This window comes from Anopheles stephensi, chromosome 2 (genome assembly GCF_013141755.1).
Source record: "Anopheles stephensi strain Indian chromosome 2, UCI_ANSTEP_V1.0, whole genome shotgun sequence".
Lineage (NCBI taxonomy): Eukaryota > Metazoa > Arthropoda > Insecta > Diptera > Culicidae > Anopheles > Anopheles stephensi.
Window position 1 is genome coordinate 67,187,444 of NC_050202.1, and position 27,722 is coordinate 67,215,165.

Below are 27,722 nucleotides of genomic sequence, written 5' to 3' on the forward strand. Positions count from 1 at the left end.
TGTAAACTTACATACAACTGTTCAACGCTAGCAATCAGTAATGAAAACTTATATTACTCCAACTTACATTAAAAATAAGATAATTATTTTGGATTTTCGTTTTGAAACACTAAATACTGCGATACATAAAAGGAGGCGCCCAGTACTTTCTTTGGAAACACGGTAGCTTCTAGTAATAGCGATTAATCTGGCCTTTGATGCGTGTTTGTATTTGCGACAGCAACACAAAAAATCGATCAGTTGATGTGAAGGTGATCAGAGCTGTTGATTTCTCCATCATTCTTTACTAAACGATTTTATTATTTTTATTAAACGTAACAACATAAATAATTGATTTTATTGAAGCGCCTGCAGGTTAGCAACACAGCCATGCATTCCTTGACGACAAAAAAATAGAGTTTGTGGGTTGGCGTTTTACGTAGTTGACTTTCAATTCTTTTCAATTTAATTCTTGTTTTCAATCGAATGTTATGCTCATTCAGATTTGTGTATATTGTTTGAAGTTAGAATGTTTGTTTTATATCCCGCACGGACCATGCTAAGTAAGGAATAATCTCCGTTAATAACATCGCTGTCTAAAACAGTGTTCAATATGCTTGAGAACTGTATCAAATCAACAATACAAAAAAACACTCCCAATGCCACAGTAAATTCACTCTTCAACCCATTTGCAAAACACAAACGAATGGTTTCATCCCTTTGAATCAGTCACCAACGATGAGGGACCCAAGTCTCTGTTGCATGCCCTGCGTTCAGTGCTCGATGCCAAATGGTGGAGCATAAAATGGAATAAACTACTGACCACCGACCACCAACAGATGTGTTCTACTTCATTTGCCGACTTCTCGCTTGCCCGAGTTCGCTATTCCGGCTTTGCTCAATATCAACTGCTGCCTCTCCCCACGCCTTTGCTTGGTGCCGGAACACTTGGCACAGCGCACTTTTAGCTTAGGAGTTTAGCACCAAACAAATTTCGCCATTACCGGAGAACTAGAAACACGATCCCGTTGCGGAAGCGATAACTGAATGAGCTCGAAAGTAAACTTCAACCGGTTGGAGTTGCTTTTGAACGATGCAATTTCTTCAGTAACACTCTATCCTACTATGGCCTTTGGTGAACCGACTTAACGATCTAGTTTGCTTGCTTTTATTGCTTATCGTACGTTTGCTGGCGGTAATCCCTTTGCCTTTAATTTATCCCTTAGTACGGAGCATGTTTCCACTTCAACGGCCATATCATTCATGGATGTCTGTTTTATTATCATCTATGTACATTAAATTAGTGTTCGATGGCGAGCAACATTTTGAAACTATTTGATCTAGCTCTACCTTCGATTTGTCAACTCGTTTAAAGACACAACTGATTCCGATCAACCAAAGAACCGACCGACGCCTCTAATGGCAGCTTCGCTAGGATCTTGATAGCACATCGATTGTTTCGATGCACGGAATCTCGTCACTTGCTACCCTTGGCCGAACTGTCCTAATTAAGTTTATCATGCATAACCGAATAAATGTGCATAATCAATGGCTCAGAATTGTGGTTTGATTACGGTGCTTCGACTCATTTCGATCGATATCGTTTTCGCACGTACCGGGACAATGCGCACTTGTACTGTTCTACACCCGTCAAACCCCTCCTTCTACTTGCAGTCAGCTAGCAGAATAAACTGGAAGATCTTTAGTTCGTTCGGTTGCCACCAGAAATACACGGTGGTGCAATAAATCGTGCGATTGTGGAGAAATTTAGAGCAATCGATAAACTCCATCAATCATGGTTAGGTAAATTGCTCCGGTTTGGTTTGAGCAAACACGATTGGTGTGGATTGCTTTGTTCCATCGTCAAATATGAATTCCGCGGCGTTCCGGTATTTGCCCCGCCGGTTTGAGCGGGCATCTCGAATCATCTTGAGATAATCGGGCCGCTTACCTTCGAACTTGTAACGTTTCGCCGGTAGCTTGCTCTTTTGAGCCGGTGCATTCGAGCAACATCAATCATTTGCGCTCGGCCTAGCCGATAAGCATCGCGGAATACAATTATTCCGATCCGATAAAGCACAGCAATGTACGGAGATGGGTTGCGCTGTGCCGTTTCGTCGAGCATGCTGCAGTTGGCAAAGGTATTTACCGATAAACTAATAATTTGTGTTTCACGATCAGCACGATGCGGCGTGGCCTGATTTTTAATAGCCATTAATGTACATGAACGTCATGAACAAATCAGGAGAAAATTTAAAACGAAAACCGAACCAATCTGAAGGATTTCTACTTAAGAAATATGTAAAGTAGTGAATCGTCTAAACAGTTGTTAATAATAAAACATACATATTCTGGCCTATGAATCCTTTATTACAGTATGATGTATTCAGCTATAAAATAACCACTTATAGCAAGCAATTTGAAAAATAGAATCAGATTATTCAATATACACCAACATTAGCATATTAACTTAATTAACACTTTTATTCTTCGTCACATTGTACTATAACTAGTTGTACGAAACACTTTCTTATTTGTTGAAATTATGTTTATCTCATTGCACGAATAAAAAATTTAAAAAAACTATAATTTAGTTTGACATCCCTGACAAAGTTTTCTTCGCAATAGCCCTGAAACTGAAGAAAGTGCATATCAATAACAAAACAGACTTGATTTTAAAGGGAAAATAATAAATGTTTAAAGTTATTCAAGTTCATTAGAACTAGCAGCAGAAGCAGTTATTTAAAGAATTTGAAAAATGCAAATCATTAATTTAAAATTACAGTTTTTTTTAGCACACCGTACACCCAAGTTTTATTTAAATCTGAAATATGTTTCCTACAATAACTACAAATTATGACCGAAATAGTCGTATATGTAAGCACCGTGTCATACAACGGTGGTGACCATGACACCTACCATTGTGATTGTGCACAGTAGTGAAAATGCAAGCATCGGTGGACATATGACTATTAGAAGACAAAAAATGACACAAATACACTTTTATTAAAATTATCTCACTTGGATTTTAAAACATTAACTTAAACCATGTTACTGTAATCACATTTCATTCCATTGCTTAAGTTATTCTTTATAATTAACTGCGACATTAACTTCAATCAGGTGCTTCAAGTGCAGAACATTTTTAGATAGCTAATTAAAATTTTGTTGATAGTAAATAAAGTAAACAAAAATAAAATACAAATATTATATAAAAATATATAATAATATGCATGCAAGAATTACGATTTAATATGTGTATACTTTTTATAGAATTTTTGTAATAGAATTGTAAGAAGAAGTATTTAAGTTTTTTTTAGAAAATTATATGTTTGCTATCCTATCCAGACCGCAATCCCGTACGTAGGGCTGTCTACTTTACTGCGGGTAAAATAAAGTCACAGTAAGCCAGAAATGGTAGGCCAAGACCTATCGAGGTTGTCGTGCCAAGGAAGAGGAAGAATGATGTACAATTTTAAATACATTATTAGAAAAACCTACTAAACTTATTGGTTGCAACAACCATCTTAAACACTACAATAAACTACAACACTAAAAAGATGCGGAGCATTAGGTCTTTCTCAAGAATTGCAGCCCCTTATCTTAAGATATGCTGCACAACTCAGACCTCGTTACCAATGGTCTTTATTGCAAGATACAAAATGAACGATGACACCACCGCGTAACGCTATGCACGTGTTGGTGATAAAATGCGTTTCCTTCACCTTGGCATACGTGAAGTGACCCGCAAAAGGGCACTCAATTGTCTTTCCACCTTCTTCGCATACACGAACAGCGACAGAGAGGAAGCATTGCTTAATCGTTTGCCGTATCGATCATTTTTACCCGGGGCTTGTTTGTGTAGCTGCTACTACAGGATGCAGTTACGAATCGTTTCAGCTAAAGCGTTAAAAATGCTTCAAAACCATTCCCACCTTGCACAAGACGTTGTGTCTTAGCAGCAGCTTACGCACTACTGTTGGAGGTGTTTAATTTGAGAGCAAAGTTTTAAACCCGCAATATAATCAAGTCATAATCTGGGTAACAAAAAAAAATGTAGGCCAATCTTTTCTAATCTCCTATCTGATTGATGTCATTAACGATTAAATCATTGACGATGGTGGTAAAACGTTTAGATGAAAGCTGAATTGATTTTTTTTCGCAAGCTGAAACTGAATAAAATAATTCAAAAAATCGATATAATTTAACAAATGAAGAAAACACACACATAAAATTTAAAAATAAACAAATAACGTTAATGAAGATGAAACGCATTGCCTACAATAGTTTCATTTTTGGGTTGTCTGTAAATTTCAAAAAATATTTTAAAAACGATCTCTTTAAACCGGAAACAAGAGTGCTTTTTAAATACAGGTTCCGCGAACCCACCGCCTATCGGTCTCGCAAATGTTCCACCTCAAACTACCGATCTATCTAATAAGATGGAATTAGTTGACTTATAATTGAATTCAATCTCATTGCTGATTCACCGATTGCACGAGCGCAAGCGAGAACGAACGTGAGACATTACATGATTCACTGATTCCGTACGGCGGTTTATTTCTTCTAATAAATATGTACATACTGCAATGTGTTGCTTCAAGTTCACTGGCAACGTACACGGCCAAAGGTGAACGTGCCGGGGATTTTCGTTTTCGCTCAATAGATCCGTTACAAAACATTACTCAGGAACATCATTGCACGGCGACGATTGTTCTTCAAACGGACGATAAGCAGCTTCTCACGTGTTACAGCCTGCGTTTTTTTCCTTTCTTTTGGCGGCCTACCGTTTCAAAGACCATCAAAATGTGTTTGAACGTTCGCACTTGCCGTCTTCTGAACGACAGCATATCGTGTGAATTACCGCTTGGAAAGATCACGGCTCACACAAATCAATTAAAAACTCATCGTAAACGTCATGTGCCGGGAGCATTGAGCACCCTTGATCGGATCCCAAGGTCAGACCGTCGTGTAGGGCTGCTGTTGCGCTAGCGTGAAAAGCTTCTGAAGAAAGCTCAAAATTCAAACTAAAGTACAGCCACTTAGCGCAATGCCATGGTTACTACTGGGTGACAGTGTACCATCCATATCAGGGTGAGCACGTTCTTTACCAGCAGGTGTTGGGTAAGGGGTTTAAGCGTTAAGCAAAGCCTCCCCATTCGGCACACAAATCAGCCGCGTATTTCAACCGCAAACAAGCTTGAAGGTCACGTTTCGGGCAGGTTAACTTCTTTTCTACCCCAAAGAAAAAGAAGAGCGAGAGTGAGAGCGCGCGTCTTTTAGATTTATATTTATCATTTTACCGCAAACTTAAACCTACTTGCATAATAACAAAACACGGGTTAAAAGCGAATGGGGCTTATTTTTTGCGCCACCTCCCACTAAGCTAGCTGGCATGTTTATCCAACCCGCACAACACCGTAATTCGCTCAGCGGTAGCAGCGGTTACACCGACCCTTTAACCCCATTTCCCCCGAGATAGACCGTCTACAAACCGGCTTCGGCATTGTTTATGCTGACCTTCCTGCTGCTAAATCAACCAATCCCTGGCAGGTCGACGGGTGGAATCGAACCACGGTAGCGATGCTCATTAATGCAGTTTTTATGCAACCTCCGGTAAAAGCTTTTGCTCTTATCACAGGAAACAGATGAAAGAGCGCGAGAGAGTACGGTTGTCTTGGCAAGAGCAGCATAAGCTTGACGGTAGCGCGAAAAGCTCCCAACCGAAACGGACACGAATGGTGATCTCTTTGACATCAGTTGGTGGGCAGTTCGCTGTTGTCGCTGAATTCTGCGTCTCACAACCCGCTCAGACACGATCGCGACCAGACACGGTTTTGTGGGGAGAGTTTGCTCGCGTGTTCCTGTGTTTTGTTTGTTTTACTTTTTCGTTGCTTGTGCGTTAAAACATCAACTGTGTGTGTGTGAGTGTTTTATTTTACAGTTAAAAATTGTGAAGTGTAAGTAAAGTATTAAAGGTTGGAAATTTTGGACAAAAGGAAGCACACTTTTCTAAGCAAGTATCACCGAATGTACCACAACTAAACGGGTGGAACATGACCAAAACAGTCTACCGGAAGCGCCGATATGTACTGATAATTGCAGCAAGTGGGCAAAGGACAGCGGCGAAACCTCGGCCAAGACCTCGGCGAACACAACCGGAGCCGGGTGCATAAGGAAACTGTTCCGAGTTTCGAATGCAAAAAGCAGGAAGTGTATCACGAGACACGGTGTCTCAAGCTCTGCATATAACCTGTTTTAGCTCTTTTTGTTTCTGCCCTTTCGGTACGAAACATGTTGTGCCGAAGCAAACCGTCCGCTGCATGGTGTGTTTTTGCTTTCGCTGCACAAACTCCTTGTGCATTGCAGTCGATCGCTGCATCCAAGGTACACGGAACTGCATCCAGCGAATGGGAGATGGTGGTGTCTTTTCCTCTCTTTTTTTTCTCCCCCACGACTACCCATTCGTTCAATCAAGCTACAGCTTCCCATTTATAGACAATGGAGGTTCGTTCGAACGGAGGATCGCAAACAGAAAGTGAACGATGGAGCAACAAAAAAGCAACACAAAACACGGCTTAAAATAACCGGGTGGATAAATTTCTCTTAAACCGTCCCGGTTTCCAGGAGGGTGAAGCTGCCAAACCTAACTAGCTTGACCGTTCCGACTGAGCTCGGTGCAAAACATTCATAAGCGACGAACCCGCGCAACTGGGGCCCGGGCTTGCTTTAGTGCCTACGACTAAACCACTAAAAGCGAAGGGAGAGATGGGTGGTATGTTTTTGTGTGTATTGCTGCGTATTACAGCACTGCAAACAGGTGGAAAAATGGGAGAAGAATAGCACAAAGCGGATGAGGTGTGTGTGTACTGGCGCTTGCACGAGAAAGAAAGTGTACCAGATTGATTACACCCGATGGTCATCTTTTTAGTGCACTCTTTGAGGCGTGAAGATTTTGGAAGATTTTTTTATGGGTTTTTTGGATGGGTTACAAAATGAGAGCAAGTGTGAAATTATTGGCTATCGGGTGATAATGGAATGATTCTACAGCGGTTGGCAGCGGCTTGACTGGAAGTTTTATTTATTAATGCCTTGTTATACTATTCGCAAAAAAGAGTTCGTCAAAAAAAAGACACCACAGCAACCCTACAGTGCGACAAGTTGAGGCGGGACATCTTTGAGGCGTATCAGATACCTCCTCTTAAAGACGGTTTAACGTTTCTTCATAAACTTATCTGACGCTACCGCACGGGGTTGCATTACCTAATACGTTTAACCGTCCAGCTAGCCAGCTAGCTATCGTAGGAGGTATCAGCCCAAAAATAACCTTAAAAAAGGCATAAAATTCCGCGAAACTGACTAAAACACTCACTATATGGTGCGCTCATGCGTAATCATTAACGATGCTGCTAGGCTGCACACCTCGGTCGCTCGGTGGTTTCGTACAGTTTTCCACCCCATGCCGCAGCTCGTTTCATTAGCTGGAAGATGCTAAACGGGCTTTATGTCGTTATGTTAGCATTCATTTTTAAGACCACCGCGACACACAACATAAGCCCATTAACTATGCACTCATCATTCCTTTTCCTTTGCACCATTATGTTTAATTGCTAAACGAGCAGCTCTGGCCGCTGCGGGTGCGGCTGGTGAATGTGGTGAAAGAGTGGAATGCTAGTAAAGTAACTTATGGAATTATATTTCACTTCATTATATTTTGTTTGCCAACTGGAACTACACAGAAATACCGAGAGACTGGCCTAAATTTTGTAGTTGAAAGGGCAAATACACGCGGTAATGATCTTCTTCATTGCCGGTTTCATAGCATAAGATCGAAACTGCAGCGTTTACAGAGCTCAATAAGCAGCTCTCACTAACTACAGGTGCCAAATCATTTTGACTTGGTCCAACCTAAAACATGCCAAAGCAAATCAAACATGGCGCAGGTGTTCGCTAGGCTACGGGCTTACGGTTACAGTGATTAAATGTTAACTAACATGCCCGCCTGTTCGATTGACCCCGAAGGTCGAGGTGATACTAAAGCCGTCCGTCACTCGATAGCTAACACACAACACCACGCAATGGTTCAAACGAGCTGCTGCGGCCTGTACTAGAATCACACGCGAATGGATCACGCCTTTCTCATTTTCGACAACCTCGTGAAGCTGTCGTAATCAGACGACCGTCACTCACGCGGATCAGATTGATAGATTTTGTTTCGATCACATTGATTAGCCCACGCAAACCCGACCAACGTCTTTTACTACTTCCAAATCCAACAAACTGAACTTCGTGTTCGGGTTTACTATATTTTTTGGCCGTTTTCTTTCTTTTTTCTTCCTCGCACTTTTCGATAACGTCGACCGATCGTACACCGTGACGAACGCCGGAATGGTGAAATGGTCTGCTCCATACTCAATTTATCATTTTCGTGATTCTGATTAGTGATTTTGTTGGTGTGTGTGTGTGTGTGTGCAACGTTGTTGCGTGCCAATGATTTAAATTGGTTTTTTGGATGGTAGTTTCTATTATTTCTTAACCCAATAGCGCTACACTGAAGATCGCGAAAAATAGCATGTTGTGGGTGATGTTAATGCTGCTACTCTCGTTTTCAAGGAGGGCAAACCATTTGAGTTGGGATGCTGGATAAACATGGTCGAAAAAGACACCCGGACTGGACCATCCATCCACCTCGCCACAGTGATGTTAAGCCAATAGACGCAAACAGTTTGCACCTAAAAATGACTATTTAAACGATCGCTTCTGCTCTGCGGTCACCGTCATCACGATCACGTCATGTCAACATAGCGTGCCGAATACACCGTTCCAAAGAATCAGAGGCATGTCTCTGCCTACCAAAAGCCATTTTGTCACCGTTGCGTCTCGCGGCAAGGTGATTGACAATGGGCAAGTATTCGAAACGTGCACAGAAAAGGCCATCGAGTTACTAAACAGTGGTTGAAGGTTAGAGATGATATTAATTTTCCAACCCTTCAGTTGCCGCCTGGGAACATCTATTTGCCGTGCTCCCACGAGTGTTACACGAAGCTTTTGCAGGAAGCAATCTTACCAAAGCCTTCCAAAACAATGGCGAGTGTTTGTGCTGACCCTTTTGAAGGGTTTAATTTTCACATAGTGCGGACATCTTTTCTAAAGCACCCGACTAAATTTTAAGGCTATTAAAAAATAGAATCAAAACCTTATTTGCACACCTAACAATAATGTACTACAAAGATCATGCATTATTCCAACACAAAAAAGGAGATCGTTTCAAAGCAAATATTTTTAAAACGTCAATGTTTGCGAAACACAAAAATCCTATCCCGTAAAAAAAAACACGCCGACCTGGAAGCCGGTCCTGTTTGATGTACCAGGTCCAACATGTTAGACAAATGAAAAAAAAAAACTTTCGAAACCGGCAAGCATAGAGTTAGATTCCCGGTGCCATATAGTTACCAGTTTTGGTGGGCAAGAATATTTACCATTCTTGAAAACCCGTTAGGTGATCAAACAAATGACGACGCACACAATGGGGAGAACGAAATCCAATAAACCGGTACGAATTCGCTCGATCGCAATGCGTATGCAAAACGAGTCCACCATTAACCTTGGCCGCGTCAGTGATTTATCTGACAGTGAGAAACGCCTATTTTGCCGGCGAGTCGAGCGAAATACTGCCTATTTTTAAACAGTATTCCTTTGCTTTTCAAAATACCCAATTTGCGGTTTTCGGTAGCTTTGTGTGCGTGTTTGAGTGAGCCAGTGACATTAAAGTTTACAATCGAAACCTTGGATAGCAAGCATGTGACTGTTGTTATAAAAGGGTAGAGCGATTGGTAGCGCCCTTTGAACTAAAGAAGCTACAAATGGCGGACCTCTGAAGATCGCAACAATTTCAAAGCAGATATAAACTTTGAAGTCTTTTTTTTAGTTAGACATTAACGCGAAATATAATCTTTTTTATGCTTCTTCTCCATCCTCCAGAACGCCCAAAGAGGAAAAAATGGGCATCGAAAAGGAATTTAATCTAGAGGAAGGCGCCGAACGGTTGAAGGACTGGATTGCCACGCAACCCCATCTGCCACAAAATATACGTAAGTTACGATCGCAAGCATGTTGCAATGATTTTTGTTGTATTTTTTGTACATAGCTACAGCTGTTATGATTCTATCTCATTTACCTTTCAGATCCAACTTTACTGCAGCGATACATTCACTCGACGCGTGGCGATCTCGAGTATGCAAAGAAGATATTTGTTCTCGGCTATACCATCCGGCAGAACAATCCGGCCATATTCGATAACCGTGATCCGCTCAGCACCAATGTGATGAGCATTTTAAAGTCCATGTACGGGATTTGGCGCTGTGAAACAGCATTTCTTGCAGCGATGACATGATTTTATTAACAGTTTGATTCCCCTTCCAGTGACATGGTGCCCTTACCGACGGTGGCAGGATGTGAGGATAAATTTATCTACTATCGTTTGGTAGATTGTGATCCGGATAGGGTGTGTATCCTGAAGAAAAGAGAAACCTGATGGACTTTGTTGCTGAGCGGGCAACCGTTTTTCCACTATATTTTAGTTTGATTTCAACGATGTCATTAAGACGTTTTTCATCATTGCCGATCTTCGCATGATTCAACCGGATGTGCCAATGAACGATGGTGGAGACGTGCCGATTTTCGACATGAATGGCTTCACGCTTCGGCACTTGACCAAGGTCGTACTGTCGACGTTGCGCGTATACATGCGATACACTCAGGTAAGTAATACTGAAATGCACCCAACTGGGTGAGGGAATTTGACCAAATTTGTTTTACTTTTTCTCCCTCACACAGGAAGCACATCCCGTGCGCCTGAAGGCCATTCATGTGATCAACTGTACTCCTTTCCTGGATCGGGTCATGTGTTTGGTGAAACCGTTCATGAAGAAACGTGTGGCCGACATGGTACGAGAGACGGAGATAAGCACAGCTGAGACATACTGATCTATGAAAGGAAATATTACTTTTCCCTCGTTTTCAGCTACATTTCCATCTACCCAACTCTGAAACGATCTATGCACACCTTCCCAAAGCTGCCCTGCCGGACGAGTACGGTGGTGATCAGTCGATTATTAAGCACAAGGAAGACTGGTTCAATAGGATCAAATTGCACCGGTAAGAAGCTAATGCATTTAGAGTTAAACTTCATTGCATATCTTATCATACTTTCCCCCACCCCCCAGTGATTACATTAACGATGCGAGCCGATGGAAGATTGACGAAACGCGCCGAAATAATGGCAATGATCTCTGCGGTACGCTGCGAAAGCTGGAAATCGATTAATTCGATGTTCGGTAACAAAATGCTGCAAAATGTTTAAATGTTTTACTTGTATGTTTGTACATTTTTATATCGTTATTCTAGAATCTTGTTTGACAAGGAGATAGTATTAGGAGTGCATTATAAAAGGGAAATTGTAAGGGATTGTAATGAAATAAAATGAGATTTTTGTAACATTTGTGCTTTATCGTTATATTTATGTAGAGCATGAGTAGGTAAGGTAAGATAAGATCACACGTCGGATAACGAAGCCAGAATACCTAGACTTTTCCAACAGATAAGCAGTCTTGCACAGTTCAGCAATGATTTGAAAATTTCAAGTAATCACAATTGAATCGTTGTTCAGCTAAGTTTAGATATGATGAAAACCCGTTTAAAACGTTTAGAATTTTGAACCCGATGTAAGTGAAATCAATCATCACACCATCATTTGAAATACAATTTTCCACAGGCTTGGAAAAACGCATTTATTTATCCTATGAACTGTCAATTCGGATGACCGTACGGAAGACAGCCGTGTTCAGTTGACAGCTGTGCCCGGCATAAAGCCGCAAATCACAACAAAATTCTAAACAAAAAAAACAGACGCTGCACACACTCTGACTGTGTGGTTTTCTCAAGTATGTTTACATTTATTTGTGTGCCGCATATTTGCATAATTTGGCATTCTGCCGCACACTATGCAAACGTGAATCAACACAGTAGTACGGCATAAACATTCCACGTGAAGCAGTGCAATAACAGTAGTAGCTCAATTCAATTCCACCCTTCTCAACACAATGTCGTTGTTTCACTGGACGGATGGCAACATCCACACAACGGCACTCACTCCGCGAGATTATCAAACCGAGCTGCTGTCCATGGCTCGAGAGGAAAATCTCATCGTGTGCCTGGCCCACAATTCGGCCAAAGAGTTCCTCGCCGTGAAGCTTATCCAATCGATGCGGTCCGAGCGATGGGGCAACCCGGGAGCACCACGGAAAACTGTTTACTTAACGCCGCGCGTGGATCGAACCTTGCTGTCGTCGATGGTGTCCAACCTTACCGACCTGAAAGTTGCCAATGTAGGCGCGGAACTCGGTAACGGTGATTTGCACGAGCCAGATTGTACGCATTCGGCAATAACAACGGATGTAGCTTCCGCCGACGTAATATTCTTTGGCAGCGATTCTTCGCTATTGGAATACATCGATCAAGGAACGGTTCAGGTTGAAGATGTAAGCTTGCTGATTGTGGAAGAATGTCACAAAAGCTATGGTCATCAGGAGCTGTGGGAAATCTGCTCCCGGCTCGATCGAAATGCGAACCGTAGTCCCAAACACAGTACGAGGATTCTTGGCCTCGCCGGTCCTTTACATGGTGCCGGTTGTACGCCGGAAAGGTTGTGCTGGGAGTTGCATTACCTTGAACGGTGCCTTCGAGCACGCATCGAAACGGCGAGCGACATTACCAGCGTTCTTAGGTAAGGGTAATTATCTCAATCTTTGTGGCACCGTTTGATCACAGATATCTGGCGTTTCAGATTCAGCACAAAGCCCACCGAACTCATACTGGAATGTGTTCCAGCGCAACCATCAAAACTTAGTCAGTATCTTCGACAGCTTGTACAAACCCACATATCTTATCTACAGAACCATCGGTACGATCCATTAGCACTGTACGATCTGGAAAGTACCGAAAGCTCGAGCGATAAGCTGGGCGCCGATGGGAAATCTGACTGTGATGAGGAGGCAGACGATCTACGCCGTGAGCTCAGATCTATTCCCGATCCAACGGTCGCACCCTTAAGCTACCTCCATCAATATCTCGATCTGTTGACCGAGTTTGGACCCTGGGGTGCGGATCGAGGTGCACTAGAACTGCTAACAACCATTGAGCGGGAAAAGATTCACACACCTTACGAGCGTCACTTTCTACTGCTCCAACTGGTGTCCACCGTGCTGGTAACAACACGGGCCACTGTAGCATGGGTTTTCACGAAATACGCATCCGAGCTGGAACGCATCAAGCGGTTCTCTACGCCGAAGGTTGGCCGACTGCTCGAGGTGCTGGCATGGTTTGGCGAGCAACGAAACCGGCCGAAAGATCGATGCCAACTGTCCGCTCTTCATCATCATCAGCACCATCAGCAGCGAATTCTGTACTGCTTCTGCCGTAACGTCGAATGTAACGAGCTGGAAAAACAGTACCACTCATTCGAAGCTCAAATGTCGGACGTTGACGAAAGGATCAAACGGTTGGAGGATTTGCTGAGTAGCGCTCGCAAGCAAACCGAAAAGTTGAGTCAAAAACATAAAGCTACAGAAACGGCAGCTACCGACGGTGTGAACGGTGTGCAATCGCCTCGACATGGACATGAGGGGCGCGTGAACAATTTTCGAAGAAAACGTTTCCCCGGCGGTGGCATGGGTGGTGGACATTCGCACCACAAGTCTACCGACACGACGGATGCGCTGTGTGGCTTGATTTTTTGTAACAATCGATCGATGGCACGCATTCTGTATGTGCTACTGTATGAAATATCCCGCTCGCAGCGCGAGTTTGATTTCATCAGCCCTCAGTACACGGTCGACAAGGTGGCTAATCCACAAACCGACGCACAGCAGGCCGCTCTGGAGCATCGCAAGCAGGAGGAAGTGTTGAAACGCTTCCGGATGCACGAGTGCAACTTGCTGATTGGAACGTCCGTGCTTGAGGAAGGTATCGAACTACCCAAGTGCAATCTTGTTATCCGCTGGAACAGCCCGTCAAACTATCGATCCTACGCACAGTGTAAAGGTCGAGCGAAAGCACCGGGTGCTTACCATATTCTGTTTGTCACACCGGAATATGCGGCTCCGGCTCCTGGCGAGCTGGACGAAGAGGAATCCGTAGCCGAGCTTTCACTGGACGATGAAGCATTAACAGTGGATAAAACAGCAGATGTGAGGCCAGAACCGGACGATGAAGTTATTAAACAATGTACCGATGTGATGATTGAACGGGTTGCAATTTATAGAGAAGTAGAAAAGGTTTGTCTGTCATGTTTTGTTAATTTAGGTTGCAAATTAATAATCCAAACTTCCTTTTTCCTTTGGCTTCATCACAGCTTCTGCTTGCCAAATGCCGCAATGGCGAACCACTCGAATGGGAACTGAAACATGCCGAGTGCTTCAATCACTGCCTCGAGGTTTACCGACCAGGGAGCGTTGGTGAAACGAACGGGCCGGTCGCCTCCCTGTGGCTGGGAAATGCCGTACAAACGCTGAATAAATACTGTGCAAAACTGCCCAGCGATACTTTCACCAAACTCACACCGATCTGGCGCTGTGCAACGACCGTGCGCAAAGGCCGTAAGCTGTACCAATACACCATCCGCTTGCCCATAAACTCACCCTGGAAGGAAGACATATTGGTAAGAAACGGCGACGTGAAGCAAAGTTGAACACTGCAAAGCTCATTTGACTTTTTTGTTTGTTAAAAGGGTTTACCAATGCCCACGGAAACGTTGGCTCGCCGGTTGGCTGCATACACGACCTGCCGGATGCTGCACGCCGCTGGGGAGCTCGATAATTCTTTTCAGCCGTACGGCAAAGAAGCGTTCCGTGCCTTCGAGGCTGATTGGGAAAACTTTGAGCTGGAGGAAACAGATGCAATAATACTCTCCAAAAACAGTGACCCCCGGCCAGGCACAACGAAACGGCGTCAATACTACTACAAGCGGGTACAGTTGCCAAACAGTTGGCGAATTGCTAGAATTTGTTTTATTTGCACTTTCTCTTTGTAGATCGCTTCCGTATTTAATGACTGTCGGCCGGACGTTGATACGGTTGCGTACCTATACCACATACGCATGGAGCTAATTTGTCCCATTCCGGAGGAACAAAATACACGCGGACGCAAGATTTACGCACCGGAAGATTCTCCCCAAGGGTTCGGAATTCTAACAAGGAAACTGATACCGAAGATAAGCTCCTTTCCCATCTTTACCCGTTCGGGCGAGGTTAAAGTATCGCTTGACCTTTGCCCGCAGCGCGTACAGCTATCCGTGCAGCAGCTGGAAATGGTAAACTGTTTCGTGAAGTACACCTTTACCAAGGTGCTCCGATTGCAGAAGAGTCTCATGCTGTACGATGCGAACGCAACGGAGAATTGTTTCTTCATCGTACCGACCATCAGCCGTTCCGTGCCGAACGGTGTCGGCAACGATCCATCCGCCCAATCGGACGAAGTAGTAGTGGATTGGGAGTTTGTGGAGAAAATTGCCACCAACGTGCATCGCAGCGGACCAACGTTCATACCGGACGAGGCGCGCCAGGGGTACACGTTTGATGTGAGCAAATTTCGGGACGCCGTTGTAATGCCCTGGTATCGCAACCGGGACCAGCCACAGTACTTTTACGTGGCGGAAATATGTAACCATCTGTCGCCCAAGAGCGCCTTCCCCGGGTCCAACTATGCCACGTTCGAGGAGTACTATCATCGCAAGTACAGCATCCACATACAAAATCTGCGCCAACCACTGCTGGACGTGGATCATACCAGTGCCAGGTTGAACTTTCTCACACCCCGGTACGTTAATCGGAAGGGTGTAGCTCTACCGACGAGTTCGGAAGAGACGAAGCGTGCCAAGCGGGAGAATCTAGAGCAGAAGCAAATTCTTGTCCCCGAGCTGTGCACGATTCATCCGTTTCCCGCCTCACTGTGGCGTGCAGCGGTATGCTTACCGTGCGTACTGTATCGCATCAATGCACTGCTGCTGGCGGATGAGATTCGGTGTCAGGTTGCGCGCGATTTGCGTCTTGGTTGGGAAAATGTCGATGAACTGCAGGGCGGTCAATTCCAGTGGCCAATGTTGAGCTTTGGCTGGAACCTAGCGGACGTGCTGCGTAAAACAAAGGAACAGAAAATAGCTCAAACGGAAGCAATGGCGGTCGAGCCGGCGGAAGCGCAGATAGTATCGGAAGAAAAGGAAGTGGCGAATGCACAAAAAAATCTTGAGCAAGAGGCCGACGAAGAGGATGGTTTGAAGAAGGAAAACGGTGTGATCGAGGGGAATGGCGATGAACAAGCCGGTGCCGGCAAGGATACGGAAGAAAAAGAGACTGATGGTGATGGAGCGCTGCTTGAGATTGGTACATGGTCCAATGAAATGGCAGCCGGAGTGGGAACCGGCGAAGACAACGATGAACCAGGTTGGTAGACCTTTCCCATCAGGTACCCGATTCGATTTCCATCTAACACTGTTTATTTCACAACAGGCAGAAGAGGTGCATCATCGCCATCCTTCCTTCGGTACGATTCCGACTGCACCAGCAACAGTAGTGCGAATTTCTATTCTTCCGACGAGTATGACGAGGATGAAGATTACTACCTTTTCGATGGTTCGGAGAAGCCACCTCCACCAACTTTGCAAGCTATCGAAGGTCCAGAAGCGGCACCACCGAATACGACCAGCGAGTCGAACAATAAAACAGGCAAAAAGCTAAACGCAACCCAACAGGACGCAACGTTGAATTTGGGTGGACGGTTAAAGATTGAATTTAAATCGGAAACCGTAGCCGAAGCGATCGATTCCGAGTGTGATCTGCAGCGTCAGCGAACGCAGCAGAGCATCATCCAGCGGTTGCGTCAGAACGATATGCTCTATCAAAGCTCCAAGAACGCGGTGGACGGATTCTGTTACTCGCCAACGGATCAGCAGTGTGCCGACGAGCGTCAAACAGCGGAACAAAAATTCGAGGAGCAAAAAAATCACACCAAGGACGCCATCCGACATCAGGGCACGTTGGTGCGCTGGAACGAACCGCTATCCGCATCCCATTGGCGATCTAAGCTGGAAGAGGAAGAAATGGCAACGCTAAGCGCACTGATGGACGATCTCGGTGGGCTACCGTTCATGGAGTTTGTGCCGTTTGTAGAGGCAGAACGTCTGTTCGATCTTCTCGTACGCAATGGAAGCAACGGAGAACGGTGGCTCAGGTTGCAGGATCTATACCGGCTGAATGAACCCTTTTTCCCCGAGCAGTACGCGATTCTTCGGGGTGGTTCACAGTTCGACAACTTTTTGGACGAAAGCGATGAACGATCCGCCGATCCTGCGCAAGCGAAGGTGATCGAACTCACGGTTCGCGATCCTTTCCCGGCTATTGCCGCCGGAGAGACGGCTTGCAACTACAAACCAAATCATTCCATGCGCAATGGAGCTACCGGAAGCGGAAGCGAGGGCAATTCCACCGCGACCCTGGTGGATGCGGATGACGACAGCTTCAGTTTCGATTATCAACCGGACTTGAATCAACATCCCGGTCCAAGTCCGGCCATCATTTTGCAAGCGCTCACCATGTCGAACGCGAACGACGGTATCAATCTGGAGCGGCTGGAGACGATTGGCGATTCCTACCTGAAGTACGCTATCACGACCTATCTCTACTGCCGGTACGATAACGTGCACGAGGGCAAGCTCAGCCATTTGCGGTCCAAGCAGGTTTCCAATCTGAATCTTTACCGATTGGGGAGAAGGAAGCGATTGGGCGATTGCATGATTGCGGCCAAATTTGAACCACACGACAACTGGCTACCGCCCTGCTATTACGTGCCGAAGGATCTGGAGCAAACGTTGATCGATGCGAAGGTAAGAAGCGATACTTGTTTGTTGCGTATTTTAAAGTAATGCTGGACGGTTTAATTTGTAGATCCCAGCCTGCCATTGGAATCTAGCCGATCTGCCTGATATTAAGCGGTTGTCGTGTACGGAAATATGTGAGCTCGTCAAGGAGCGTGCTCGTGCGAAACGGAAAGAAGAGCTCGAGCAAACGGCAGACCTTCAAACTAACGAATGCAACGGCGAGGAGGAAAGCGACGATGACGACGATGAAGAGGACACGATGAACGGCGAGATAAATGACGACGAGATGGATTACTTCTCCTGCTTTATACCGTACAATCTGGTAACACAGCACAGTATTCCGGACAAATCGGTGGCTGACTGTGTCGAGGCGCTGATCGGGGCGTACCTTATCGAATGTGGACCTCGCGGAGCATTGCTGTTTATGGCGTGGCTTGGTATACGGGTCCTTCCGATCCGGGAACCACCATCATCATCATCGCCGTCCAAGAAGCTCCTCGACGCTAACACACCGACCATGCTTTCCCGGTACGGTGCGATAGAGCAGGATGCACTACAACACTCCACTGCCACAATTGCCGAGTACGGGCACTGGGTTGCACCACCTTCGCCGATGGTGCGAGCTAACATAACGTTCGGTGGAATCGTTTCCGGTGCCACTGCAACGGCCCGCGAGCTTGCCCGCCTGCTCGAAGGGTTCGATGTATTTGAGCAGGTGCTCGATTACCGCTTCAAGGACCGATCCTATCTGCTGCAAGCCATGACACACGCTTCCTACAGCCCGAACCGCCTGACGGACTGCTATCAGCGGTTAGAATTTCTTGGCGATGCCATCCTCGACTACCTCATCACGCGCCATCTGTACGAGGATCGCCGGCAACATTCGCCCGGTGCACTAACCGACTTACGGTCGGCACTAGTGAATAATACGATTTTTGCCTCGCTTGCCGTACGACACGGGTTTCACAAGTATTTCCTGCATTTGTCACCCGGCCTGCAGGAGGTAATAGATCGTTTTGTGCGCATCCAGCAAGAGAACGGTCACCGAATTACGGAAGAAGAATACTATCTCCCGGGGGAGGATGATGAACTAGGAGAGTTAGGTGGAATAACCGCACAGGACGGAATGGCCGATGGAAGAGGTATCGGAGAAGCGGAAGACGTGGAGGTTCCGAAAGCGTTGGGTGATGTGTTTGAATCTATTGCCGGTGCCATATTCTTAGATTCGGATATGTCGCTCGATACCGTGTGGAAGGTAAGCCGGTAACTGTTGTCGAAACTAGAAGAACGGTGAAATTTAAATCCACACTTTTCTTTTTCGGAACAGGTTTATCGCAAGATGATGGGTCCGGAAATAGAGAAATTTAGCAGCTCGGTACCAAAGTCACCGATACGCGAGCTGTTGGAGATGGAACCGGAAACGGCCAAATTTGGGTACTTATCCTTGAATCGAAACACACAGTACAGTTCTTTCTTGTAACGATTTGCCTTTACGCATTTTCAGCAAACCGGAGAAGCTAGCGGATGGACGACGTGTACGGGTAACGGTAGAAGTATTCGGCAAAGGTACATTCCGTGGCATCGGAAGGAACTATCGCATCGCCAAATGTACAGCAGCGAAATGTGCCCTTCGGCAGCTGAAGAAGCTCAGCAATGCCAACCACCACCACAAGCGTCGATAAACGAGAGATAGCGAGCGCGCAGATGGCAGCAGCATAGCAGCATCTTCTCGCCATTATGTTCCTTTTAGTAAAATTTACATGATTTAAGCAATAGGTGTAATAAGAATAAACATTGTGACCGTTTCTCTGCCTCAGTTTGTAAATTGTTCCGAAACGGCACAACTGAACGAAGGTTTATTTGAATTCTCATGGCGCATAACAGCATGTGCTAGCTGTTTCAAACAAAGGGAATAATTATTTTAACACAAGGAGTAATATTCATGAGAGCCACAACTGCAACGCATAATTTAACTGTGAAATGTATCAGATAACGGCTGGTCGTCTAGCATATCTGTTGGGAAGCATATCCATCGCCCAGTAGAACACATCCTCAGGGTGGCATATGACAGTTACGCACAGCATAGTTTTGATTGCACATTTATGCATTTATCTGTCAACAATTGATTCAGTTCCCATCTCCTCGCACTACTGCGCGTTCTCTGTGCCTGCGTTCCGGATTGTTGTTGAATTGTTCGTGCAATAAAGCTTGCCCCGTTTATTTACGATGGATTACGTTGATATACAGGCCGTCGAATCGAAGCTTACTGACGTGACGGTCACCCCGATACCCATGATAAAGAATGCGCATTCCAACCACAACACCAGCGGCAGCAGCAGCAGCAACTACAACAACACGGCCAACATTACGATTACCCCGCAGATTAATCATCGTAGCAGCAGCAGCAGCAGCAACAACAACAATACCAACCACCATCACGCCGGTGTGTCCTCTGTGGCCAACGATTTGTCCGCGGGTGCGCTAGCTTTAACCGCCGCATCCAACAACAGTGCCGCGAATCTGGTGGCACCGGTCACTACGTTTAACCACTTTCCCAACAACGCCGGACTGTCGAAATACGCTCAGCTGCTGATGGTCATCGAGGAAATGGGACGGGATTTGCGTCCGACGTACTCCGGCAGCCGCAATTCCGCGGAACGGTTGAAACGGTTGATTGTACATGCCCGCATTCTGGTACGCGAGTGCTTGGTGGAGACGGAACGATCCGCCAGACAGTGAACCGCAGTCGGGGGACAACAAACCTACCCCACATCACCCAGTTTGGTCTCTATCTCATTCTACAAGTGCATTCTCGTAAGCAGTCCTTGGCTTTTCTGGGGACGACGACGCTGTGCCGGACGCCGTACGGTTAACGGTGCAACATAATAATCAATAGTACAAAAGCGGAATGTTGGTGGCCGGTGGGAGATGGATGGACTGCACTGCAGTAGTCGGAAGTGTGCGTAATCAGTTAACGATAGAGTGTGGGAGCAGCCTTAGCTATTAACATAGTAGACTGTGTATTTATGTTTCGCTCGAAAAGCCGCTGTTTTCGCGGGGAGGCAAACAACATGCATCAGGCAGAACGAAGTATACCAAAACGCAAACCCATCAAAAGTGCAGCAGCATTGTATACAGATTTTGCAGCGAGAGCATACGGTCACATCGCCGATGAAATGCTCTCTTTTTTCTACAAGACATAACCAAGCGAAATAAAAGACGATACAATGTGGTAGCCTTTAACTATATACAAACGATTGTGTAGACATGCCCTGGAAAAGGGAATGGAAATGAGGAAATAAAAGCATATTTAAAAGTACATCGTTTTGATCGCTCATTCAACGTTGAAGGAAAAACTTCCCAAACAATCGGTCCAATTTTTCGTTCTTCAACACACACACACATGGAAACAGGTGAAGTACGCAACAAGGAGCTGTAAACCGCTGATTGTTGATAAACAACAAGGCGGCGGCGCATTCGGTTTATCCGTGCGAATAGTTTCGTTAAAAACTGCGAAAATTTGACAACAGCTTCGTTAAAAAAAGCTTACGCTTTCATTGAACAAAATAGGCAAATTTGGTACGGGCGACTATTGTTTAGAACGCTTTCACGGTCATTTGTTGATGAAAAACGAGTTATTTCATCAGGAATTGGTAAGTACTGCGGTAGGCAAGCGGGCAGTACATCCACGGTAGAATTCGCGTGACATTTGGTTGTCCAAGCAAGTTGCTGGCTCAAAGTCGATCAATCGTAATGTTTTGGCGTGAACTAGCTGAAGCGAGTGTTGAAGGAATTACTGAATCAAAACAGTTGTCGTTCTGTGTCTGTGTTGCGCTACGAAATTCTGACGGAGTGGTAAAACACGTCCTGCACCGCTGGTCGAGTATTGTTTGCAATTATCCTAACGATACTACTCTTCTACGCAGGTTGAAACAGGTGCCCACGATGCAATGAACGCAAAGGAACAGCAGCGTAAACAAACACGCATAAGGTGTTTGTATTCGCTCGATGCACGGTCCACCGAAAGCGATTGAAGCGGTCCCGAGTTATTGAACGATTGATGCAGACCGACGTTAAGCTAAATGCACATAATGCTGCATGTTTGACGGGAGTGCATCTCCTATAATCACAGCTGTAGTATATCCGGCGTTACCACAGTTTCTACCTGTTCGACCGGACATTTGAACACAAACACACCGTTGAGAGAATGAACGCGCCATATCCGACACAGAATCCCTGTTACACGGACATCAAGCAGGGCATCCTTTCCTACACGCTACCCTTGCGTACAGATTTAAGCGATATTCCGGGGCCGCCTATGAGCTTGCTGCCTGCACCGCCCACCAGCTTACTACCGAACACGGACAAATCCTCGTCCACCTCCAGCCAGAAGAAAAAACGCCGCGCGTACGTAAACGAAAGCGAAGAAGCTCGGGCCCGACGACTAGCGCGCAACGCCGAAAGAATGCGTCAGAAGCGTGCCAGCGAGACGGAAGAGGAATACCGCCAGCGGTTGGCAAAAAATGCAGAGAGCAATCGGCGAAAGCGTCAAAATGAGACTGACCTGGAACGCACCATCCGCCATGCACGCAGTGCGGCAAGGGAACGGCTACGACGGGCAATGGAAACCCCCGAGCAGAGGGCTGTGCGATTAGCGAAGCTGGCCGAACGGATGCGAATTGCACGGGCGAACGAAACACCCGAACAGCGAGCGATCCGGTTGGCAAAGAACGCGGCCAAAGCAAAAGAACGGCTGCTGAAGGAATCGCCCGAACAGTGGATCGAGCGGAAGCGAAAGAAAGCGGAATACGCGCGTCGCAAACGGAGCGGCAATCCCAGCTCGGCAGGAAGTAGCAGCAGTAATGATGCAGCCATACACAGCACTCTTGCCTCGCCCGACCTTTCCTTCAGCCAGGTAGCGAACAGCCATAGCTACGTGCCCGACCTTGGGCACGGGGTGCCACCCGACGTGAAAGACATAAAGCTGATAGCGTCGCCCAAGCAAAACCACGCGCATCAGCAACCCGAACAGATCTACAGCACACCTCATCTGCCGTTCATGGAGCACCACGAGACAAAGGCGTCCGAGTTTCTGCCGGGAGGCGCCCATCATCCGGGAGCGGCCGGGCTACATCCGGACCTGTCCTGTCCAAACAATCTGCTAAAGTTTCACGTGCTACCCTACTCACTTCCACCCGGTGCAGTAACGACAACGGCTGGTCCGGGCATGCATCATCCTGGACATGCGGAGTACAAGAGCAAATGATTCGGTGAAACGGGCGAGACATGTAGCATAAGAACATGAACCGGTAGAACGATGTTTGAACTTCCGTGAGTAAATCTTTCTAGACAGTGTAGTAATAGCAACCACAATTAAACAATGTGCAAACCAGGTAACAACAACATCAACAAAACAAACTCCGAAGGCAATATACAAACCTATCTATAACAGACACAATAAGCTTAAGTAGAAAGGTTCGATGAAAACGAGTGTAATTTTTCATATAGTGCATTAGAGGGAGTCCTTATTTGTTTTTGTTTTTTTTTTATGTTTCCTCGCCATGGAACTGCACAGACACACATGAAGAAGTATGCTGAAAGCGGCGAAAAGCATACGCATATTGCAAGTTTCTTTCGTAGCGCGCAACACGAACTGTAAAATAAAAGAATTTGAAATATCACTGCAATCTCTCAACAACGCACTTTTTTGTTGTTGTTTTACTTTCAGCAGTATAATGGGTTGAATGGAATCTTTTGGTCGGGAATATCGAGCATTTCGTGCTTATCGCAACAGTGCCTTCAATTTGCTGGCAGGCACTGTAAACTCGTCTGTCAACTGTGCATTTTACCGTGCCGAAGTACTGCATCCGACAGCATAGACGCACCGGGGTAAAGTTTTTGCTGAATGTTTAGAAAAGATCAATTTCCAAAGCCAAGGGAAGAGTAAAAAATGCAAGTTTCGCAAAGGTGTTATTGATCGGAAGCAAGCGCGTGAAGTTGACAGTAGAATTGTGCAGGCGTGCGAATTATTGGTGGTTTATTTTGAAAACGCTTGCTCCTCTAGCGCTTCCACCAGTGTCGGTATGTTAGAGGAGTACCGCCACGAAATATGAATGGATTTTTCCAAATCAATACGTACTACAATGAGTTCAAGCAAGAGGTCGACGCTGCGTATGCCGCTGCACCGATTCAACAGCAAACCCAGCAGCAGCAGCAGCAGCAACAGCAGCCACCACCAGCACAACAACAACACGTCGTTAGCGACGGTAGCATCGCGTCCTCTCAGCAGCATTCGCTGAACCAGTGCAAGGGGGATACAAATTTGTCCAAAAATCAGCGCCGATTTTTGCACGAAAGTGACGACGCACGGGAGAAGAGGCTGGCCCGGAACGCGGAGCGTATGCGCCAAAAGCGGGCTATGGAAACGGAGGAGCAGAGCCGCAAACGTATGGCCGAAAACGCAGAACGCATGCGAAGGAAACGTGCGGCAGAAACGGAGGAAGAGTATCGAGCGAGAATGGAGCGGAACGCGGCCTTCAAAATGACCGACGAGTATCGGCGTCGTCTGATCGAAAATGCTGAACGCAACCGACGAAGGCGTCAGAACGAAACGGAGCTGGAGCGCAGCATACGGAGGGCACGGAGCGCCGCACGTGAGCGGTTACGCCGTGCGATGGAAACACCGGAACAGCGTGCGATACGGTTGGCCAAGCTGGCCGAACGGATGCGCATTACGCGCGAACGACTGTGGACAACGATGGAAACACCGGAACAGCGGGCAGAACGGTTGGCGAAGCTGGCCGAACGGATGCGGTACGCACGGGCGAACGAAACACCGGAACAGCGCGCAAACCGGTTGGCAAAGAATGCGGCCCGGGCACGCCAACGCTTCCTTAACGAATCTCCCGAACAGTGGATCGAGCGGAAGCGGAAAAAGGCAGAATACGCGCGACAAAAACGAGCGGCAGCCGCTGCTGTGGGCGGCGTCGGCAATGGTAGCGTACCGGCAGGCCGGATACCACCCGGTGTACCAGTCAGTCACGCAAGCGGCTTGCAGCAACACACAGCGATTGGGTTTCCGGGCCATGCACCCACCACGCTGCCGGAAACCATTCTACACACGAGCGGGCCACAGCAGCCCTCCAGCAGTAGTAGCGCGAGCAGTGGAGCAGCTCCATCATTCGTGCTGAGTGCGAAGGACATCAGCAAGGGATCGAAGCACGGGACATCGAGTGGATCGTTGCAGTCCTTGCAGCCGGAACAAATATACAGCACACCACAGGTTATACTCAGCGGAGGTGATTTTAAGCCACATGAGCTGCTGAACGGACAACATTTGGTGATGCAGACGGATGCAAACTATCCCAGCAATCTATACAAACTGCACATACTTCCGTACCCGTTTCCTACGTCCACGGCATCGGGTACGTCGTCGCACATGGATCAAACGAGCTCGTACAAAACTAAGTAATCAGCATGTGTGAAAAATTAAAAAAACGATAAGCCATACCGGTATGCCGAACGCTTGATATGTCGTGTGAGCAGTTTGTAATAATTTAGCCAAGTAGGAGGCACTATAGCCGAAACAACAACCGAGCGCAACAGCAGCCAGGAGCAGCAAATTTGAACATTTTATTATCTTCGCAACCGATAATAATCGGTTTTGAAAGTTGTGCATTAGTGTGGTTATTTGGTATTCTAATTTTAATCATTCACATATTTGTGTCACTTCCGTTGCAGCGGAATATCTTCCAGGGTTTTTTAAAGATACCGATGCGTGCAATCAGTTTGGCCGAGGTGGACTATTTTATGTGTTTACTCTTACCCTGCTAGTCGTTCTTGGGAAACAATAAATGTGTGCTTCAGTGCACAAGCAGGACATAGTGTTCCTTCCTTCCTCAAATCCCTTCCCCATTTATTCCGATAAGTGTGTACATGCAATTAGCGCGAGATGCATCTGGAGATCGCAATGCGATACTTGTAGCGAACTGTCGAAGAATAAAAATTATGAATTACACTGATTACAATAGCCCTGCCCTTTCATAAAGGCTTCGTTGAGGTCTCTTGTGTTAGGAATCTTCGTATATAATGTTTGTACTTTAATCAAATCTCTATTTTCGTGTGAGGTTTTTTTGCATTAATATAAAAGACATGAGCATGTAAAAGATGTAAACGTGTAAGGATATGATAGATCATAATAAATAGCAATACAATCACTGCAAATTTTAAAGTACAATTGAGAGAAAAATTTGATTTAAATTATGCTGCCCTACAAATATGCACTGCACTGTACGTTGGGAGTTGAACGCGAATCCTTTCACGCACACTTGTAAACCCAGTGCATGTGTCAAAGCGCATCTAAAAATAAAGCTCCACCAGCAATTGTTTTGTGTGCGATTCGCTTCGCGAAAAAGAAAAGTTGTTTTGAAAAGTGTTTTTTACTGCACGCACAATCGTATTGACAACAGCGTAAAACTTAGCGGGACCCGCTGGCCCCGAATGTGTTCCATCGGGCAAGCATGTAAACGCACCACCAGCTAATAAATATGAATGGATTCTTTCAGATCAATCCATACTATAATGACATTAAGCAGGAAATCGTGGCCCCGTACGCAGCAGCAGCAGCACCTGTCGTTGCTTCCACCTTGCCAATACCGAACGGCGCTCCCCCGCAGACGTCCAGCGACGGTGCCGGTGACGAGCGCTCCCTAAGCATCATTCATCACTCGCTGTCCAAAAGCCAGCGACGGTTTCTGCACGAGAGCCCGGAAGCCCGTGCCAAGCGGCTGGCCCGGAACGCGGAGCGAATGCGCCAAAAGCGCGCGGCAGAATCGACCGACGAGTATCGCAAGCGGATGGCACAGAACGCGGAAAGGATGCGGAAAAAGCGTGCCGCCGAAACGGAGGACGAGTATCGGAACAGGATGCAGCGTAATGCGGACAGCAAATCAAGCGACGAGTACCAGATACGGTTAGCCAAGAACGCTGAACGGAACCGGCTCCGGAGGCAAAACGAGACTGATATCGAGCGAAGCATACGGCGGGCCCGTAGTGCGGCGCGCGAGCGGTTACGCCGTGCGATGGAAACGCCGGAACAGCGAGCAATCCGATTGGCCAAGCTGGCCGAACGGATGCGAATTTCCCGCGCCAACGAAACGCCCCAGCAGCGTGCGCTAAGGCTCGCAAAAAATGCGGCCAAAGCTAAGGAGCGCCTGCTAAACGAAACGCCCGAACAGTGGATCGAGCGAAAGCGGAAAAAGGCGGAGTACGCGCGACAGAAGCGTAGTGCCGCCGCGGTTGCCGCTAAACTAGGCCTACCGACAACCGGTAACTCCTGCAGCAGCAATGCCAGTTCCACCAGCCTTAGCGTACCGTCGACGCCCGGCGGTACGGTAACGTTTACCCATGCGCCGACCACAACCGCGACGTACAATCTAGAACCGTCGCAAACATCGCTCGTTTCGCTGGCGACGACGGACCTGAAGGACATTAAGCTAATAGCAGCACAAAAACCCGGCCCAATGCTGCAACTGCCGGAGCAACTGTACGCTACTACGTCCCACATTCCCTTCAACGGGACCGACCTGAAACCGCCTGAATTTTTAACCAGCAATAGCCAACCGGGCCCGCCTCACATTATGCAGCCGGAGTTGTACAAGTTCCACATACTGCCGTACACGTTCTCTCCCACGGCCGGTGCCGTGCACCCGACGCAAGCGGATTACAAAGGCAAATAGGCTTAAGGGGCGACCCATTGCACCGTACATGTACGCACTTTATCCAGGTAGCTCTATGGCCTAGCCGGGAGCAAAAC

The 27,722-nt window shown here is 46.5% G+C and overlaps 5 protein-coding genes across 7 annotated transcripts; all 5 read left to right on the forward strand.

Moving 5' to 3' along the window:
- Positions 1–5,760: 5,760 nt before the first annotated feature.
- LOC118504376 (alpha-tocopherol transfer protein) lies at positions 5,761–11,479 on the forward strand. 3 transcript variants are annotated; one of them, XM_036038785.1, is made up of 8 exons: positions 5,761–5,903; positions 9,961–10,070; positions 10,164–10,323; positions 10,402–10,483; positions 10,560–10,739; positions 10,816–10,926; positions 11,003–11,136; positions 11,205–11,479. In XM_036038785.1, the coding sequence occupies exons 2-8, from the start codon at positions 9,980–9,982 to the stop codon at positions 11,302–11,304; spliced, it is 858 nt and encodes a 285-aa protein (XP_035894678.1). In that variant the 5' UTR covers positions 5,761–5,903; positions 9,961–9,979; the 3' UTR covers positions 11,305–11,479. The 3 variants fall into 3 exon arrangements, with proteins under 3 accessions (XP_035894678.1, XP_035894677.1, XP_035894679.1); XM_036038784.1 differs by having other exon boundaries at positions 5,771–5,939; XM_036038786.1 differs by lacking the exon at positions 5,761–5,903 and adding an exon at positions 5,975–5,995.
- A 352-nt stretch (positions 11,480–11,831) lies between these two features.
- LOC118504375 (endoribonuclease Dcr-1) lies at positions 11,832–19,717 on the forward strand. The gene is made up of 9 exons (XM_036038782.1): positions 11,832–12,763; positions 12,824–14,312; positions 14,390–14,695; positions 14,765–15,004; positions 15,068–16,475; positions 16,542–17,914; positions 17,976–19,163; positions 19,236–19,342; positions 19,413–19,717. The coding sequence occupies exons 1-9, from the start codon at positions 12,081–12,083 to the stop codon at positions 19,588–19,590; spliced, it is 6,972 nt and encodes a 2,323-aa protein (XP_035894675.1). The 5' UTR covers positions 11,832–12,080; the 3' UTR covers positions 19,591–19,717.
- A 256-nt stretch (positions 19,718–19,973) lies between these two features.
- LOC118504377 (probable basic-leucine zipper transcription factor H) lies at positions 19,974–21,227 on the forward strand. Its single transcript, XM_036038787.1, has one exon. It carries the CDS (start codon positions 20,135–20,137, stop codon positions 20,645–20,647), a length of 513 nt encoding a protein of 170 aa, XP_035894680.1. The 5' UTR covers positions 19,974–20,134; the 3' UTR covers positions 20,648–21,227.
- A 692-nt stretch (positions 21,228–21,919) lies between these two features.
- On the forward strand, positions 21,920–27,645 carry LOC118502443. Its single transcript, XM_036034671.1, has 3 exons — positions 21,920–23,173; positions 24,266–25,375; positions 26,433–27,645. The coding sequence occupies exons 1-3, from the start codon at positions 22,116–22,118 to the stop codon at positions 27,643–27,645; spliced, it is 3,381 nt and encodes a 1,126-aa protein (XP_035890564.1). The 5' UTR covers positions 21,920–22,115.
- On the forward strand, positions 23,454–26,141 carry LOC118504378 (GRB10-interacting GYF protein 2-like). The gene has a single exon (XM_036038788.1). The coding sequence runs from the start codon at positions 24,018–24,020 to the stop codon at positions 25,377–25,379; it is 1,362 nt and encodes a 453-aa protein (XP_035894681.1). The 5' UTR covers positions 23,454–24,017; the 3' UTR covers positions 25,380–26,141.
- Positions 27,646–27,722: the final 77 nt, after the last annotated feature.